At 37.0% G+C, this 19,819-nt stretch overlaps 3 protein-coding genes across 9 annotated transcripts; all 3 read right to left on the bottom strand.

Moving 5' to 3' along the window:
- Positions 1–816: 816 nt before the first annotated feature.
- Positions 817–8,805, bottom strand: si:dkey-182i3.10. Of its 5 annotated transcripts, none has more exons than XM_087284168.1 (4): positions 8,566–8,805; positions 4,786–7,588; positions 4,634–4,707; positions 817–3,084 (listed from the first exon to the last, which is right to left on the bottom strand). In XM_087284168.1, exon 4 carries the CDS (start codon positions 3,064–3,066, stop codon positions 1,624–1,626), a length of 1,443 nt encoding a protein of 480 aa, XP_087140294.1. In that variant the 5' UTR covers positions 3,067–3,084; positions 4,634–4,707; positions 4,786–7,588; positions 8,566–8,805; the 3' UTR covers positions 817–1,623. The 5 variants fall into 5 exon arrangements, with proteins under 5 accessions (XP_087140294.1, XP_087140293.1, XP_087140295.1 ...); XM_087284167.1 differs by having other exon boundaries at positions 4,786–4,999; XM_087284169.1 differs by having other exon boundaries at positions 4,790–4,999.
- Positions 8,806–9,919: 1,114 nt separating this feature from the next.
- Positions 9,920–14,975, bottom strand: si:dkey-182i3.8. The gene is made up of 5 exons (NM_001423242.1): positions 14,725–14,975; positions 13,849–14,032; positions 13,681–13,757; positions 13,506–13,581; positions 9,920–11,995 (listed from the first exon to the last, which is right to left on the bottom strand). Exons 1-5 carry the CDS (start codon positions 14,872–14,874, stop codon positions 10,554–10,556), a joined length of 1,929 nt encoding a protein of 642 aa, NP_001410171.1. The 5' UTR covers positions 14,875–14,975; the 3' UTR covers positions 9,920–10,553.
- A 608-nt stretch (positions 14,976–15,583) lies between these two features.
- Positions 15,584–19,717, bottom strand: si:dkey-182i3.9. 3 transcript variants are annotated; one of them, XM_087284164.1, is made up of 6 exons: positions 19,496–19,717; positions 19,003–19,210; positions 18,677–18,771; positions 18,509–18,596; positions 16,309–17,782; positions 15,584–16,156 (listed from the first exon to the last, which is right to left on the bottom strand). In XM_087284164.1, exons 1-5 carry the CDS (start codon positions 19,667–19,669, stop codon positions 16,335–16,337), a joined length of 2,013 nt encoding a protein of 670 aa, XP_087140290.1. In that variant the 5' UTR covers positions 19,670–19,717; the 3' UTR covers positions 15,584–16,156; positions 16,309–16,334. The 3 variants fall into 3 exon arrangements, with proteins under 3 accessions (XP_087140290.1, XP_087140291.1, XP_087140292.1); XM_087284165.1 differs by having other exon boundaries at positions 15,584–16,170; positions 16,326–17,782; XM_087284166.1 differs by having other exon boundaries at positions 15,584–16,170; positions 16,482–17,782.
- Positions 19,718–19,819: the final 102 nt, after the last annotated feature.

Genomic DNA, 19,819 nt, shown 5'->3' with positions numbered 1-19,819 from the left:
TGCTATTAAATACATAATAAGAAAGAACCCTTTAGTGGGGTAGAAAATGTAAATTTGCTCACCTGGGAGCTTTTTTTCGTTTTCGACCCGATTGTGATATTGCTCAGATGACACGTCAAACACACACGGGAGCTCCTGCCAAAATTACACTAGTTTTCCCTCCATTTCTTCGGTCCAAATAAACTTAAAATGAGCGCTTTTAACTTCTCCCCCAACCTCCCGCTGGCCAGCAGATACCCACACTAGCGGATGCTGCTCTCTTATTGGCTGTAGGTGATCGCTGATGTTATTTTTAGTCAAAAACTAATTTTACACGGCATGATTTTGAATCGCCGACATCTCTAGATATTTAGCACGCCAAATATCTCACGGATCACGTCTTTGATATTGATCACGTATAGTTCAGATTGTGTTATTGTGATTGGCACTGATTTGCCTGTGATCTCAGGCAGTTGTCAGCGATTTCTCAAAACCTGTCAGCAAGTCAACACCGGGGCTAAAATCATGCAGTCTCGGCATTAGACAGACCAGCTAAAAATGACCTAAGTTATATTTTTTTATATAAGTCATAATGACCTCTTTAATAAAACGTAGGTTTGTATGCATGTTTGATTACTTTAAGTCCTAAAAGTAAACTAAAAAATGACCAACAAAGAAATACTATATCAGTTGTGAAATATTCTGATTTGATTTTAGCCATTTTTAAAAGCAATCTTAAACACTTAAAGTTACTGAGTAAAAAAAAACAACAATTTTCCCAACCATTTGAACAATGCACCAAAAAACGTTGCAATGCAACAAAACACTATAAGCCTATAATATGATGACTTTTATTAATTGTAACAAAGCACAATATAGTTTATTTAACATGAACTTGAATTCAACATTCAAACTTTAAAAAAAAAAAACTTTTACAGAGATATTTTCAACGAACTGAAGAACTTACCACATCAAATAATCAAAACACACCCATAGATCCCTTTTAAAGGGTAAGTTCACTCACACAATGACAATCAGGTCCTCATTACATTCCAAACCTCATATGAATCTGTCCATCTTTGAAACAAATGAAGATATTTTCAGAGAGATTCTCTCCCTTTACTGCAATTGTATTCGCTCAACCTCTGACACCCCAGACTGAAAGATAAATTAGTATGGATTGGGGTGTAATCCAAGTCTTCTTAACATATTTTCACTTTAAAAGATAACAAATGAAATTTACAACTTATGAACAAAAGGTGAATAACGTTTCCAGCATTCAAACCAACGAGTTTCAGTCTTCCATGTCATGCTGCTTCTACAAAAACCGATGAGGCTCATTGTCACTTCTTTAATTCAGTTTCTGTGTATGTTCTCTGACCAATGTTTATATGTGAAAAGCCCAAACTGAATCTACTGACTGCAATACTTTTGCATTTAGATGACTTTTGGGTGATGACAGAATTTCAAATAACAGATTTAACTCATCGATTACTCAAATAATGTATGGTGTTATTTCTTTTTGTGGCAAGCAAAAGTTTTTTGTTAATACAATTAAAGTCAATGAAGCACATTGACATTAATCTGAAAACACCATTTCAATGACAAAAAAACTACATTTTTAATTTCACCTCAACAAACTCTTTAAACCTGCAAACATTTATGGGACTTGAGATTTCTTAGATAAGCGAAGCTCTTCCCGCATTTATCACACACGTATTGCTTTTCCCCTGTGTGGATGTGCATGTGAGCTTTAAGTGAATTGGACTGGTTAAACTTCCGCTCGCATATGCCACACTTGAACGGCTTTTCTCCAGTGTGTATGCGCTCATGTCGACGTAGATTTGCCAAAGTGTGAAAGCTTTTTCTGCACTCCACACAACTAAAAGGTCTTTCGCCGGTATGTAAGGTCTGGTGAGTCTTAAGGCTGTTCTTTTGCCGGAAAGGCTTCCCACACTCTGAGCAGCTGTATGGCTTTTCCCCTGTATGAATCATCTTGTGAAGGTTCAAACCGGCAAAACTCCGACAGAACTTACCACACAGACTACAGCTGAATTTGGTAGTGATGGTGTGTTTGCGTTGCTGTGATGTCAAGGCATTATGTTGGCGAAGTTTCATGGCCTTGTATTGCTGAGTTTTCAAGGCATTGTGTTGGTGAGATTTCAAAGTGGACACAATGCTTTCTCCGCACACCAAACAGACAACTGGAGTCTGTCCCTCGTGGACGGCTAAGTGTGTTTGAAGGGAATTTTTGCATCCCACAAGCATATCACATATAAAGCAGCTGTATCCACCTTCTCCCTCATGCTCTCCTTCATGCAACCGGAGGATCTGCTTCTGGACAAAGCCCTTATTGCACATTTTGCACTTGTACGGTCTCTCGCCAGTATGCGTTAGCTTGTGCGCCTTCAGCGTGTCGAGTTGATTGAAACTTCGCCCACACGTCTGGCAGGTGAACGGCTTCTCGCCTGTATGGATTCTCTGATGGCGAAGTAGATTGTTACGAAAGTGGAAGCTCTTCCCACAGACGTCACATTTATGCACCTTCTCTGTCGAGTGCACGACAAGATGTTTCCTGAGACCATAAGCTTGATTAAAAGACTTCCCACAGACTTTACAGATAAAAGTCCTGTCTTCGTTATGAACCCTCTGGTGACTCTGCAGCTGTTTGTGCTCAGTGAAGATCTTGCCGCACTTATTGCAAACATAAGGGCTGTTGTCGGTGTGAAGTTGATAGTGTACATCCAAGGTGTCTTTACTGCCGAAGCGTCGACCACACTGCGAGCAGATGAAGGTCTTTTCCGATTTGACATGAACGACCTGATGGGCTTTCAGCAGAATAGGCGACTCGAATGTCCTTTTACAATGTTCACAGCTGAACGGTTTATCTTTCTTCCGACGGCTCGACTGCGCATCTGCGCTTTTTGAAACACTTGAACTTACAGATTCTATTGCACCATCCTGAGTGTCTGGGGAATTTGTATTTTGCTCTTCTTCCACAGAATCACTGTCCTGCAGCAGCACAAATTGAGGATGGTCGCCACTTTCTGAACAATCGACCAACGTTTCGTCCGCAAGAATCACCATCTTCTGTATTTTGGTAGGCTTTTCAAAACAGAAAAAATAGGTTTACATGGAAGAAATGTTTAACAACTGTACTAAAATGTGTAGGGTAAAAAAGTCACTACATTTTTCGTCTGAATTTTTTCAAAAAATGACAATAATAATAATTTCCTTACATTTACATAACACTTTTCTGGACACCCAAAGCCCTGTACAAGTTTTTAGGGGATTTTTTATCCGAAAGACGCCGCTCACTGAGCAGTATAGAGTCCCCATAAATATACTGGGGCATTAGGAGCCACACAGTTTTTTTTTGTGTAGGCTTGTATTGTACAGTACTTTAAAAAATACTCAAACATCCGTCTGTCAATATTTTCAAACAATTATATTTGATTTACCAAAGTCACAATTTTAAAATCTGTCACATCAGTAATGGAAAGATGTCACATCCAAATCTCAGCTTTTTCCTCATAAATGCAAAAATGTCAAATAAAATCAATCATTTTTGTTCTGTAGAGAGCAACTATTTTCCTTTTGATTGGCGTTGTTTAATTTGGGTTGTGCAGTTTAATTCACAGAATTTCTACAAAGTATGTTGTAAACTGTAAACGTGCACTTTTTTTGGTCACATCCATAACGCATGTCTATTTTCCTTATTTAAAATATAAAAAACTGCTTACAGACTGATATTTTTCTGATCCCATAACTCTGTAGTTAGTTGTTTTGTAAAATTTAAACAGATGTTTCAATATAATGTTAACAAATACTTTCCATGTGAATTAATGCTTTGACGGATGTGACATTTTTATGCAAATGTCACATCAGTAACGCTAGAATTGCTCACTTACAGTTTTTGGCAAAAACCAACTATTTGAAGATCTGGTATAAAATACTGAGAAAATCTCCTTTAAATTTGTCCAAATGAAGCTCTTAGCACTAGCAGTGTATAACACTAATCAAAAAGTATGTTTTTATATATTTACGTTAGGACACATACAAAATGTCTTTAAGACCTATTATTCTAATAATCTTTGAATTTTTTAATTTTTCTGATTATTACTCGCACTATTCCCACAAGTACACCTGTGCAGCATAAAACAATCTTGTGGTCCATGGTGTCATATGTTTATTTTTATAATATTTATAAAAATTTAATTTTTAAACACTCATTTTACAGTAAGGCAAAGAACTAACATAAGATTTTTGTGGGTGAAATTCAGCATTCACACTGGAATGTGTTATTTTACAAATGAACATCCTAATCCCTGAGCTCATTTTACTTTATATCTGTATGAAAAAGTTTATGCGATACCATTACAATAACCTTTCGACAGTAATACCACCTAATGAAGCACCCTCTACCTCTCTCCCTCTCTAAAAAAAACTCATACTATAGCACTAAATTCTCTGAGCATAAACAAGTTATGTTTAATAAATAGCACTTCTCATATGTATTGCCTCTTGTTGAATTGCGGAACACCTCATCAATTGTAAGCCGCTTTGGACAAAAGCGTTTGCTAAAAGACTAAATGTAATTAAAAGAAAGCTTTAGAACTTAACTGTTGCATTTTACTATCTGTGAACGACTTACTGTTTTCACATGCTTGGTGTGTACGTCCTCCTCCCCATTCCAGCTCACAACAACAGCAATTTTATCAGCAGAGACTGCAATGACACAACGAATCATGAATCTTAAAGATGTGCACTGAGAAGCAAAGTGGTGTAGATGAAGCATAATCTCACCTACTGATAGCTGGTCGGTGGAATAACTTCTGTAAAGATCAATATCTGGTAGGTCAGTTACTTCCAGATGAGCTTTTTGCCATTGCTCAACTTGCTTTGGTCTTGTTTCTTGAGCACTTGGACTTATATCATGATGCAGGAGTGCAGAGAAAATCTGGCATATTTTCTTCACAGCTTCTTTTGCGTTATGCTCCAACACACTGTTCAGCTGGTCCTTAAATATAGAGGTAAACAAATCATAAAGGAGCCTTAATTAAGCTATCAGTTAGTTAGTTAGGGATCAAAACAGCATTAGATATGCACAATAATGTAGATGACAGACCATCTAAAAAAACCCAACACATTCACCGTCTTAGATTTGGTAAAACAATTTATAAAGGATATAATAGAAATTGGGGATGCTCCAATCAGGATTTTTGCAGCTGATACTAAGTACCGATTCCTTGTGGTGGTGATCGGCCAATACAGAGTAGAGATTTTGATTATTATTAAGCATTATAACGCATAAAGCGCATTTTCACAAGTATGCTACTTAAGTGTAGATCTCTCCTCAACTACGAGAATAAAAGAGGGACGTTGCATATTATTCTCTAAACACATTTCTTATAACCATCTAGTGCAGGGGCCCTGCCAGTGTTGCCATCTTAGCGACTTTGTTGCTAGATTTAGCTACTATTCAGAACCCCCTAGCGACAAATTTTCAAAAAAGCGACTAGCGACAAATCTAGCGACTTTTTTGTCTGTTACTGGAGATTTTTATAGACTGTCATTTGTCCATACTGTACCGTCCCTACTCTTCTCAACAAGCTGCGGGTGATGCCGTCGGCCCCTTCCCCGCCTGTTACGACCTCAAAAATGTCTAGGGCTGAAGTCGAACATAAAAATTATAGAGAGAATAAATAAACAGTAGCAGGTTTGATTTTTAAATGACCTTTAAGGTTCTTTTATTGTGAGAAGGTGGAAAAGGTTTGTATTTACAATAAACAAAATAAATGAGCGCAAACAAAAAGCTTCAGGGCTGAGCAAGGCCAAAATAACAAACAAAACATTTACTAACTCCACCCCGAAGATAACTTACCTACTGAATCAAAAATAAATGAAGAAAATAAATTACAAACACTACCCTTACTCCTTAACTAAACGAAAAAACAGGAGAAAATCAGTGTCAAAGTAAATGGCGCTCAGCCCCTACGGCGCTCAGCTCACAGCTTTATCAAACGGTATTTTGACAATCACAAAAATTGGAGGGGAGAGGAAAAAGGGAGAGAACACCTTAATGTTCACAATTCATAAACAACCAGTAGCACTATGATATGTTTCACACGAACGCCACACTCTTAGAAAACTCTCCGTCTCTCCCCCCAGCGATCTGACTCCGTCGGTTCCTTTTCAAAAGATGCTGACTTCTCCCAGCACCAACCACAGCGCACGCACGCAGCACGTCCAATTAGGGCGGGGTAACCTAGAAACAGGAACGGGACAGGACGAGAGAGGGAAAAAAGAGAGACACACCCACACAGCAGCACAGAAACAACCCAATACGCTCTTGTGTAACACGCCTAAGAGCACCGACAGGTGGCCCAGTACAGTCATTTATTGCCCAGTCCTCGTACAACAGCCTCTCCCACCTGCAGCCTGACAGCAGATCATCCCTCTGCGTACCGACGGCAAATGATTTAGCAGTGGCAGTGTGAAGGTATTTCCCTTGTACAGTCAAAGCAATCTGCTTCTCCTTTATTTTAACAATTTAATTTGACTGTTTGCTCTTTTCTTGTTCACAATCACAGAAATTTTATGTGAGAGTTTCAGAACTTGCCTGAGTTTATTACGTCTGGGAGATTACTGCAAATTCACTACACATCTATATTGATATACTGTATTTAATCAGCAATAAATTTAGTTAATTTGACATACTTACATAAAGTGTAGTGTAAATTAAAATACCCCTATACTGACCTATAGTGATAATTTGCAATATAAAGTATGACAAAATCTAGCGACTTTTTGGGCAGAGTTTAGCGCCTTTTTGTTGAAAATAATTAGCACCAGTGAGCCCTGCACATTCTAGTTCCAACCCTACTTCAACACGCTTACATGTAGGTGTCAAACAACACAGAAGGACTCAATTAGTTTGATTAGGTGTGTTTAATTAGGGTTAAAGCTAAACTGGGCAAAGCTAAGGCCCTCCAGGAACTTTGTTTGACACCTATGATCTAGTGTGAACGTGTAATGGTCAGAAGCAGATTTACAGAAAATAATGGACAAAACAGATTTTTAAAATGGTAAGAAAAATGACTGATAATGTGATTTGGAGACACTGCAAACGATGCAGGAACAATTCAGCATGTCTCAATCAATAAGAAAATTTGTAGTGCATATTTGATGCATAAAAAGCCTATTATTATGATAGGACAGTAGAGATTTTTTGACAGGAAAGCATTGGGAACAGAAAGAGGGGAAGGAACGACAAAGAACCTCGAGCTGGGAATCGAACTCGGGTTACCGTGACCATGTTAGTGCTATATGTCAACGCACACTACCACAAGGCTATTGGCGCCAACATCCAATACTTCTTTAATAAAAGTAAGTAGGCCTATAAATTACAAATAAATCTGTACATATTTTACCTGCTGTTTTGGGAGCGCAACAGACACATCATTTACCTCCTCATGTGTTTGACCACTGCTGATGTGTGTCTTTCTCTGCTTGGTTCATGAGATCGTCTAGATTGATGAGTACCAACCGAGTCAAGAAATGTGATAATCGGCCAATACCAATCTCTGGCCAATTGCTTGGAGCATCCCTAATAGAAATTATATTATATTATATTTTATATATATATATATATATATATATATATATATATATATATATATATATATATATATATATATATATATATATAGTGAATTATAAATTATAAGTTGTGTCTCAATTGGTAATTCTTTGCCTTCCGTTTGTGGGATCTTAAAACCTGCAAATCCTAATGGATAAGGAGTGTCTACCTGGGTTCCAAAACACAGTAGAAAGCATTCAAATGTACTGGTTTTAATGGTTAAACTTGCAGGATTTGTAATGTTTAAATAAAATGTGTAGTGGAAACCATTTAAATGTCTGCCGTGGTTTGAACAGTTTTTTTTTTACTGAGGTTTGAATGGTTAAGCATGACTGATGCAGTACAACCAGTGTAGAAACTGAGAAACTATGCTATTATTAGATAAATTAATTTATTCATATCCATATATTCTATTCATATTGTTTTAAAACATGTATACTTTTAAAGCAACCCAAAGTTAATGTTATAAATGCATATGCTTCTTGATATAATCACATGCTCAACTGTAGTTTTCAGGGAGTTGAATAGTTGGAATATGACAGTTGCAGGAACATTGTGCTGACAATGATATGATTATATGATCAATAGGATTTAACCAAACAAACTGTTTAGAACAGTGATTAAAACATCTATTTATATGCCTGTATCTTAACTTCCCTCGAAGGACTGCCCTTTGAACGACCAGAATGAAACCTCCAGTGTTTCTTCTGTATTGTTCCCTGACTGCATGTCAGCAAAATGAATCTTCCTGAGTCTTGGAATAATATCTAATCATGACAGCTTTTTACTAGTTGGTGTTAATAAGAGTATTATTATGAATGTTCAGCTTAATAAAAAGATACTTGTATTTGGTCCAACTTGCATATCATTTATTAAACACGTTGTGTTTATTGTCGCAAATGTATGAACGCATATTATATACACTTTATGTAGACTTAACTTACTGTAAACTCCATGCTGACAGACTCGTCTGCTGTAGTTTGCGTCAGAATTGTACTCATTTCATTTACTGTTGAATGTATAAGTGTCTCCAGAACAGAGACAACCTCATACTCCAGAGAGGACATCATTCTGTTGTTTTCAGTAGCTCATGTTATCATAATTCCAAAAATAACAATACAATCTTCGTTACATGCACGCTCTCTTGGCGTCTTGTGTTGATTTAGGTGCGTTTACTCACTGCTGCCCCGCACTGGACTGGAGTGCATTTGTATTTGACGGAAACATCGAAGCACGCATATATTTGTTGTGGAAGTCCACATTGTTCATCTACTTCGTTCTTCAAATTTAAAGTAAATGTAATAAAATAAAAAATCGTCTCTTGCACATTTTTAATGCTATTTAAATAATATATTTTTATAAATTAATATTATTCAACATATTAGACATTTAAAATAATGTATTATAACATCAGGGGTATAGATTTCCGTTTATCTATTTTATTGAATGAATTATATATTTTCACTACCTGACAAAAGTCTTGTCACCTATCCAAGTTTTAGGAACAACAAATAAAAACTTGACCTCTAGTTTGTATCTAGTTGGTCATTTGGTATCAGAAGTGGCTAATATAAAAGGCAAAGGCCTCTACATTATACTTATTTTTCTAAATAAAATATGATAATGCCTTGATTTTTAATTAATACAGTATGGTTTGACTTTGCCTAGGCAAAAGTTTTGTCACTTAACAGTAATAATGTATAGAATACAAGGTCATGGTGCAGCGGAAACATAATATTGTGGAGGACTCCCATGAGCTTGAAAGACTGCATCCATCTCTGCAATGACTCAAATAACTGATTAATAAAGTAATCTGAAATGACAAAGAAAATGTTCTTGCAGGACTCTCAGAGTTCATCAAGATTCTTTGGATTCATTTTCAATGCCTCCTCCTTCATCTTACCCCAGACATGCTCAATAATTTTCATATCTGTTGACTGGGCTGGCCAATCTTGGAGCACCTTGACCTTCTTTGCTTTCAGGAACTTTGATGTGGAGGTTGAAGTATCTGTGGTGGATAGTAGAGTGCTATCCTGCTGGAGAATTTGTCCTCTCCTGTTGTTTTTTTAAATGTAATGGGCAGCACAAATGTCTTGATACCTCAGCCTGTTGATGTTACCATCCACTCTGTAGATCTCTCGCACGCCCCCATACTGAATGTATGACTTTGGTCAGGTAGTGTATATGATGCCTTTCAAAAATGTATGAATATTGATACGATGGGAAAAATAATCTAATATTTTCTGAGTACTTTTATTTTAGATATTATAAAGAGTAAAAATACACAATGTTCATGATGTAAAAACAAAAATCTATGTGTTTAGTCAGATCATTATAATTCATGTCCTTAAGTGAAGCGCTTCTTAAATTATGTTTATTATAGTACACTTATTCTACACATTGCCTTCTAGTCTCAGATCCGAGATTTAAACACACATATACTTAATTCCAGGGCCATTTATATCAAGGTGGGTCATTAACCCAACACTCAACCCCTGAAGAACCAGGACATACACACACTATGGATAATTTAACTACCCAATTTACCTAGACATTTTGTTTTTGGACTTGCGGGGAAAACTGGAGCACCCGGAGGAAACCAACGGGAAAACCGGGAGAACATGCAAACTCCCCACAGAAACACCAACCCGCCCAGCCGGGGCTCAAACCAGCAACCTTCTCCACGTGAGGTGACAGTGCTACACACAGTGACACCATGTCACCCCAAAACACACATATGCATTGCATATGTTTTACACAGTAAATCCTGCCGCAACCCAGCACTAGGAAACACCCATACACTCACCCATTTAAAAAAAAGCAAAACTATTTTAATTTTAATAACATTCGATAAACACGAACAATCCAGAAATTCACCAGTAAAGTCATTACAATCCTACATGCTCAGTTTAAACGCATCAAGTAAAACCTCTCAAACTGGAACGCATTTGTGCTCTTTATAATTTCTCTGATATGCAAAACTTTTCCAGCACTTTGTGCAGGTGTACGGCTTCTTCCCGGTGTGAATGTGCATGTGCGCCTTCAAATTATTGGGCTGCGTGAAACTCTTCAGACAAATGTCACAAGTAAACGGCTTTTCCCCGGTGTGCACAAGCCTGTGTCGTTTCAAATTAGCTGATAAATGAAACGCCTTCCCACACGTCTCGCACTTGTGAGGCTTTTCTCCTGTATGAGTGCGCATGTGCATCTTCAGCGAACTCGACAGTTTGAATCTCTTACCGCACAGCAAGCATTTATGAGGTCTTTCTCCTGAATGCAGAAACATGTGGGTTTTATATGAAGCCCTCAGAGAAAAGTCCTTACCGCAGATCTCGCACTTGAACGGTTTTTCACCGGTATGAAGCTGTTCGTGCATTCGGAGGGAATGAATGCTGCTGTACTTCCTGTCACATGACGTGCAGGCAAACGGTTTGCTGTTGTCCGAATGCAGCTGAAGGTGAGCTTTCAATGCGTAAGCGGAGCTGAGGAACTTTCCGCACACCTCACAGCGCTGAGCGTTGCTCTTTTCACCCGGATTGATTTGATTGTGTGTTAAAATATGGTTCCTCAGAACGTAATTATACTGGAAGGTTTTGCCACACATTTCACACATAAACCGTTTTTCACCGTGAACACGCATGTGGCCTTTAAGAGTGCTTCTCTGATTGAATCTTCTGCCGCAAACCTCGCAGACGTAAGGCTTGTCGCCGGTGTGAATAAGAATGTGGCGCTTTAATGTACCAGAAAGTGCGAAACTTTTCCCGCAGATGTCGCACGTGTGCGGTCTTTCGCCTGTGTGAACGCGGAGGTGGTGTTTCAAAAGTTTATGGTATTTGAAGCTCTTATTGCAATGGCTGCATTTTATGGGCCTTTCGTTGGAATGAATCCTCTTGTGATAGTTTAACGTGCCGATCAGGGAGAAACACTTTCCGCAGGTGTCACATCTATATGGTTTTTCGCCCGTGTGGACTCTTTGGTGCATATACAAACTTCTTTTGATGGTGAATCCCTGTCCACATGTTTCACAGGTAAATGGTTTGACTTCCGCATGGACTAGCTCGTGTGCTGCCAGATCTCTGAAGCTCTTTCCGCAGGTGGCACAGGGGAATTTCTTCTTCTCAAACTTCTGCGAGTGTTTGCGGAGGTGAGTTTCTAGTGCTCTCAGCAGTGTGAATTTCTTGCCGCACTTTTCACAGCCGTGCGGCCTCACGATTGAGTGCACACGTTTGTGCTGGACGAGAGAAAACATCTTCGGAAAGGCTTTTCCGCACTGCTCACATTCAAAAGAGTCCTTCCCGTGTGAAACCTCGGGTTGTTTGGTTGATGTCTGCAATGCTCCCTCCTGATCTTCAGACCAGCTCTGGTCTTCAGCAGCTGATGAAGTAATAACAATAATAATAAATGCATCATAGTCAACATCAGTCTTAATTTGCTGCTGATTATGGGTGAAATGTTCAACAGATTAAAATATATATATATATTACAAAAGAATCGACAGCAAGTCAGTGAATAAAGTCATTTTTGATTTCAGGATGACTTTCAGAAATTATTCAAGTTATTAAAGCGAGCTCCTCATGGCAGCTGATCGTGTATCAATCATTATGCTCATCCTTCTCGATCTGAGTGCAGCCTTCGACACTAGATCTCATTCCAACCATCTCAACAGATTATTTTCCATTGGCGTTTCTCACACCCCCTCGACTGGTTTCACTCATACCTTTCCAGCCGCATTCATTTTCAAGAGTTCATACTTAGATAATGCTTGACGATTCTAGCAGGTTTGGCATGCTGTCCCAGGAGAGAACCCTGAGCTCGGAGATAGATGAGCTCAAGGCTCCCGCCTGGTCAATGAGGATTAAGAGGCATACGAGAGTAGGTAGTTCTCGAGAGCTCCCCCAATTTGTTGGGCCTATATCTTGATAAATATGATGGCTCTATAGGAATAGACGGTCAACCACAACATTGCATTCGCATTAAGTGCTTGTGACTGGTACTGTTATTTAATTCCCTTGTGTCACATGTCTTTAGAGTGTGGCAGGAAACCAAAGTACCTGGGGGAAACCCACACGAACAAGGGGAGAACATGTAAACTCCACACAGAAATGCCAACTGGCTCAGCCAGGATTTAAACCTGCGACATTCTTGCTGTGAGGCAGCAGTGCTAGCCACTGAGCCGCCGTGTTGCCTGATCCTAGAATTGAAGAAGAGGGAGAAGGGATAAATGGGGGAGGGGTTTTCCAAAACGAAGATAGGGAAAAAAAGTTTAGGCTGGATATTGATGTTATATTTGGAATAATCTGATTGGCTAGTTAATGATTACTTATATGGACAGCTGCAGTCAATCATGTCATGTGCTCCTCTGAAAATTAGTTTGTAAAACTTCACTTATCTGAATACTTTTCACAAGATGCTTTGAATAGCTCTGTTTTTCAAGCTACATTATCTGACAATGGGGTAAGTAATCATGTTTTTGCTATATTGGACTAGAAATAAGACCAAAATTCTAAGTAAGAAACACCTTTTTTGTTGCATAAACCGTTTAAATAATTCAATTAAATAAATCTGTTACACCTCCAAACTTCAGAATTCTTTGTACATGAACTCTCTTCATATGCTCTAAAAACACATGCAAGTTATAAACCTTCATTCTACTATGGTTAAACCTGGCAATGACTCTTCAAATCACATGTGTCCAGTAGCTCCTGGTCAACTCAAATACTAACATTGCAGATCCTGTCACTATTGCAGCTGTGCACATTGCGATATCGATGCTGAAACTTTATTTATTTATATATATTTATTGTGCAGTCCTAATACACACACACACACACACACACACATTTGTATATTTAATTGATGTTTTGTATATTTAATTGTAACTCACCATCACTAATAAATATTGTCTGGGTGGTTTCTTCTGCTCTGTCCTCCACCACAAGACATGTGCTTACATTACTTTCCTGTGCAACATAAATACAGATATAATTATGGGATATTTTACACCCTGTGATTTGTTTTCTTTTTTAATGTTTTTTTTATTGCATTGGATTATTACTGACCTCAATACTTGAGAGTTGCTGGTGAGATGTTGTTGCAAGATCCTTCTGAGGACTCAAAGAGGAAGACATAATATCTCCTGTCAGAGAGCAAGACAAAACAAATGTGACTTGAAATACTAGGTTAAAAAACACAGTAAAAAATCCTCTATACTGTGTGTGATACTGTACTCTGGTTATGGATATATGTTGTTCCACTGAAATCACATCTTGACTGAGATGAAGTCTTCCTCAAACCGTCTTCATCACTCAGACTCATTTGAGCAGGAAGAGGTGCAACAGATGAACAGTATCTGAAGAGACTACAAATCTTCTGCACTGCTTCTTTAGTGAGCCTGTCCATGATGGAATTAAGCTGCATTGATAAAAGAAAATGCTATAATTAAGAATAAAAAAGAATAAATATTAAAAAAAAAAAAAAAAAAAAAAAAATATATATATATATATATATATATATATATATATATATATATATATATATATATATATATATATATATATACTGTATATATACATATATATATCAAAATCGAATGAATAAACTTCAATGAAAAATTAATTTACAAGGTCCACAATGAAACTGATAGAGAGCATATATTAAATTATTATATTGACCATATTTTATTACAAATAGAGGTTTAAGCTTTAGAGAAGGCATGCAAAATAAACATAAATGTCACGCAATCACTAATGAAATTTAGTAAGGGTAAAATTTGTGTCTATTATACAATGTAAAATAATAATAAAAAATTATATATATATATATATATATATATATATATATATAAATATATATATATATATAAATATATATATATATATATATATATATATATATATATATATATATATATATATATATATAAATATATATATATATATATATATATATATATATATATATATATATATATATATATATAATCGTGTAAAGAATAATTTGGCTACCCTGGCTGTAAACTTTATTAGTTTTAACGTATTTGCAACCATACAGTTTTAACCAATAACCAACAAATTGTAATCATACAAGGTTAAAGAGGTTCTTACCATTTGAATTTGAGGGTCGTTTAGTATGTCAGAGAGACTGGATTCATTTGAGATGTTCGTAAAAGCCTTTTGTATCTCGTGTTTTGCAGTGTCCGTCAGTAATGTTATGATGAGAGAGGTTTGACTCTGAAAAAGCTCGTACCTCCCCATAGTGTCCACAGTTATGAGCTGCTCAACTTATGTCTGACAGCTGCTTTAGCTAGATTCAGTGCAATATAAACAAACCGCTGAACCCCTCCGGAAAGTTTCACCAAGCAGGAAGTACTTCCTCTTTGGTTTTTAGATTTCAAAATAAAAGTTCTAAATTGAATATTCAATGAAATTCATAAAAAAACGTCTACACAAACAGTAATTATCTCATAGACTACAGTATTTATTAAAGGATAACTAAAATGCTCAAAAACGAGAATAATGAATTTATTGGTGCTAACATCCCTGCTGAAAATCAGTTTAAGGGTTTTATTTGGGCATTTCCATGCTGGTTTCCAGTCATTTCCAGCCTGGCCTTAGCTCTGTTTAGGCTGGAAAATGACCAGCTTAAACCAGGCTGGAAATGGCTAAAATCAGCCTGGAAATGGCCAAAACCAGGCTGGTTGACCCCCTAAAACCAGCCAACCAGAGCTAGGCAGGTTTAAGCTGGAATTTTCAGCAGGGTTAGGCGAAGAGAACTGCAATTCACAAGCTCTCGCAATACACAATTTAGTAATATTACCAGGTTTTCTGTCACCATGCCAACATGTAAAAAATTATTACTTCCCATGTTTTTTTAATAACATCCATCCATCCATCTGACATTTATAGTAAAACCGTGGTAAAACAAATGGTAATCAATATGCCAAAAAAAACAAGCTTACTACACTTTCTCCATAATAAAACCAATGTTAGTTTTAATTTAAAGTCTTCTGAATATACAGTAATAAAATGTACAACATCTTGCCCAATGTTTTATTTTGAATGCCTTTCTTTCTTTTTAATAGTAAGAAATTCCAGCAAGAAATGCTGCAATATAAAAAGAGATTTTCACCAATGAATGAGAATGAGGACATTGCATTAGGACTTGACTTCTGCATGAATCTGTTCATGTGCTGAAGCTCTCGCCACACGTACTGTACAACAGAGGAATTTCTTCTTTTCGCACTCTGTGCATATTTGCATATTTAATCATTTTACAGAGATTCTTATTTTGCATACTTAAGGAAAATAATGTTATTCACGTCTCATGCCTGTTCCTTACACCAAGAACCTGTGTTAATTCAGTGTGATCAGGGTGGTGTAGTCAGCTTCAATTCAGTATTCATTTCATTTCAACTTACCACTCCACCACATTCTGGTGGAGGTTAGGTAAAAACAACAACAACAACAACTCACAAAGGTAACAGAAATGGCACTGCATTTCAGTTCCCAGCACCCGTTGTGGTTGGGGTGACCAACCCTGCTCCTGGAGATCTACCTTCCTGCAGATTTCAGTTGCAACCCATATCAAACACCCCTGTCTGTGATTATCAAGTACTGTTCAGGTGTTATTGATCAGAGTTGGAGCTGAACTCTGCAAGAAGGTAGATCTCCAGGAGCAGGGCTGAGCACCCCTGCCTTAGGGAAACATCTTTTTTTCACAGAGGCACACATTTGTGATCATTATAATTTCTACGGTATGCATATTTCTTCCCGCATTTTTGGCACGTGAATGGTTTCACACCAGTGTGGATTTGCATATGTGCCTTCACATGGTTGTGTTGTACAAACCGTTTCCCACAGACCTCGCAGCTGAACGGCCTTTCGCCAGTGTGGATCCGCTTGTGACGGCTTAAATTTCCAGGCAACCGAAAGCTCATTCCGCACGTTTTGCACTTATGTGGCTTTTCACCAGAGTGTATGCGGATATGCGTTTTAAGACTGTGCGGCTGTCCATATGTTTTGCCGCAAACAGAACATTCATAGGGTTTCTCTTTAGTATGAACAACCTGGTGGAGTTTCAACCCATATTTGTTACAAAAACTCTTACTGCACACGTCACATTTCCACATTGACACCCCCAAATGTAATCTCTCATGTATTCTTAATGAATACACGCTGACGTAGCTTTTACCACAGACTTTACACATATAAGGATCCTTTTCCGAATGGAGTCTCTGATGCATTTTGAGCAGAGCGTTGGTACTGTAGCTTTTCTCGCACATATCACATGGAAAAGTCTTCCCAGTTCCAGATTTACCATTTGTTTTATTTCTGTGTGTGAGTAAATGCTTCTGTAAAGCAAAGTTAAACACGAAGCTCTTCCCACATATGTCACACATGAATGGCTTCGGAGCTCCATGTATTGCCATGTGTCTCTTTAAAGCTATACTCTGATAAAACCGCTTGGAACAAATTTCACAGCCGTACCGTTTCACACCACTGTGCAAAAGCAGATGCCTTTTGAGATTTGTACCGTGTCCAAACTTCTGTCCGCAAATATGACAAATATGGGACTTCTCTCCTGTATGCACAATCTGGTGCAACTTCATATTATGTTTTGATTTAAAAGTCTTGTCACAGAGGCTGCACTTCCATGGTTTTTCTGTCTTATGAACCAACAGATGGTTGGTGAGGTTTTGTGTTTGTGCAAACTGCTTCCCGCAAGTCTCACAGCTGTATGGTTTTTCACCAGTATGAATCCGCTGGTGCTCCATTAAAGTCCCCTTTACAGTAAAGCCGCGTCCACATATGGAACAAAGAAAAGGCTTCACCTCCAGGTGGACACGTTCATGCATTTTAAGATCTGCAAAGCTTTTCCCACAAGTTTTACAGGTTCCCTTCTTCTCTTTGTGATTTTGTAGGTGTTTCTGTAATCCTGTTACAAATTTAAACTTCTTTCCGCACCGTTCACATATGTGAGGTCCTTTTGAAAGTCCACATTTGTGATGCTTTAGTGAGTGTCTCCAGCGAAATGTCTTTCCGCAGTCATTACAGTCAAATGATACTGGCTCTTTAGTTGTCTTGGACTTTGTGGTGATTTGCTCTGCTTGTGTGTTTACTTCAGTTTGCTGGTCTTCTCCAGATGTAACAGCAGAGTATTCAACTGCAAAAAAAAAATGAACAGAGTTCCAGTTATTGATGAAGGCTACAGGCATGATTAGCTGGTTTTAAAAAAGGTAGCTAGACTTTGAGGTAAATAGGATAGAAAAAATCTTAAATAAATGTATTACAGTCTCTAAAAGTATATTAATATAATTTAGAAATGTTTAGCCCCAAATTAGCATATTAGAATGATTTATGAAGGATCGTTTGACACTAGACTAGAGTATCCTACAGTACATGAGAATTTGTCATGTCTTGACTGAGCCCAAAAAAATTCTAAACACTTAAAAAAAAACTATATTTACAGAAGGAAACCACTGATACAGTTTAACATTTACAATTAATTTAAATAAAAATCTAATTAATAACTAACTAATGAAAATCTGACATCATAGATTCTTATATATTCAGTAGCAAAAAACAGTAACTGACAAGTTAAATTGACTTTATTCATATTCTAGAACAATTATGTATTGGAAATATAAAGCTATTTCATGATATAAAGTAGAAATTACATATTTTTTTTATAAACATAATAAAAGTAGTTGATTAGTTAGTAAGTCCAGACTTTCTTTTGTTGAAAACCGTTAGTAATGAATCTAGGACTGAAATATTATTTGTTTTTTAATAATTAATTAATTAAAAATACAACAACATAATAATCAAACCAATTCTAAAATGAATAGCATGTTAATCCACTTATATACATAAGTTAACTATCGCATACCTTCTATTAGAAATGCTTGCATTGTTTTTTCTTTAGCAGCACTTGACGAATCAGGAAAAAATTCAGAAATGTGAGTCTTCTCTTCAGACTGAAAAAAAAAAGAAAAGACCAACGTTAATACAAGTCAGTTGACAATACAGAGTTATTAAAATGCATCAACAAACTCACCTGATGGCCTTCAACAGATTCTTGTGGTTGTTTATTTTCTTCAGGTAACAAAGTGAGCAAATTTTGCTGTGTTGGAAACAATGATGGAGCTACAGCTGGAAAGATGATTATACTGTTAACATAGCAGAGAACTGAATATTGCATCTGTATTTTAAATGCATTTCCCAGAGATGTGTTGAGGCTGGAAGGTCATCCACTGGGTAAAAACTTGCTGGATAAGTTGGCGGTTTATTCCGCTGTGGCGACCCCAGATAATAAAGGAACTAAGCCGACAAGAGAAGGAATGAATGAATGAATGAATGAATTTTAAATGCAGGATATCTTACCAGGTACATCTTTGACAATTTGATTACAATTTCTTTCTGCTTTTTCCAAATGCTTCTTCTTGAGTGCTTTAACTTTTACAACATTTCCACTGTAACTTTTTACATCTCTCAGTAGAGTCTGCTGAAGTGCCAAGCAACAACTGAAAACTTTACATATTTTTTGAATAGCCACCTTGGAAAAGGTCTCCATCACCGCGGTGAGCTTTGCCTGTAATAAATATTAATAATTAGTGGTTATTATTATTTATTTATTTTTACTTCATTGAAGATCAGTTTGGAAACTAACAAGAGAAGATGAGAATTAAAAAAAAGAAATATAGTTACTCATAATATTTTTTAAACCTAAAAGTCTTATTGAAATCTTACTGTATAAAACCAAAAAATAAATAAATAAAATAAAGGAGAACATATTTAACCAAACAAAGAGCTGTTTTATTCTTACTGAAAATTAAATAGCAGGTATAATATCTGTCGAGTAAAAAAATAAACATACCACTCTGCGTTGTTTCTCATTCAATTCCAAAAACTCGTCTCTGTCACAACATATATGAGTGTGGGAAAGATGACATTCATAGTCAAAAACTTTTTGAATTTCTTCTCGAGCAGTTTCTGACAGCAGTGCCATTATAGACACTATTTGTTGGTGAAATAAGTCATACTCCACCATTGTACTACATATAAAGTGAGTGAATTCAGCGGGTACACAAACGATACCGCGGTCAATGCGTTCATGTAAACTTCCGTGGGACTAATATTCAAAATAAAAGTCTTTAAAAGCACGCATTTTCTCGTCCTGACGAGTCGCTCCATAGTCCTG

The sequence above is a fragment of the Danio rerio genome, chromosome 15 (genome assembly GCF_052040795.2).
Source record: "Danio rerio strain M-AB ecotype USA chromosome 15, GRCz13ab, whole genome shotgun sequence".
NCBI lineage: Eukaryota > Metazoa > Chordata > Actinopteri > Cypriniformes > Danionidae > Danio > Danio rerio.
Note: the sequence above shows the minus strand (reverse complement) of the source record. Positions and strands in the feature narration are given on the sequence as shown.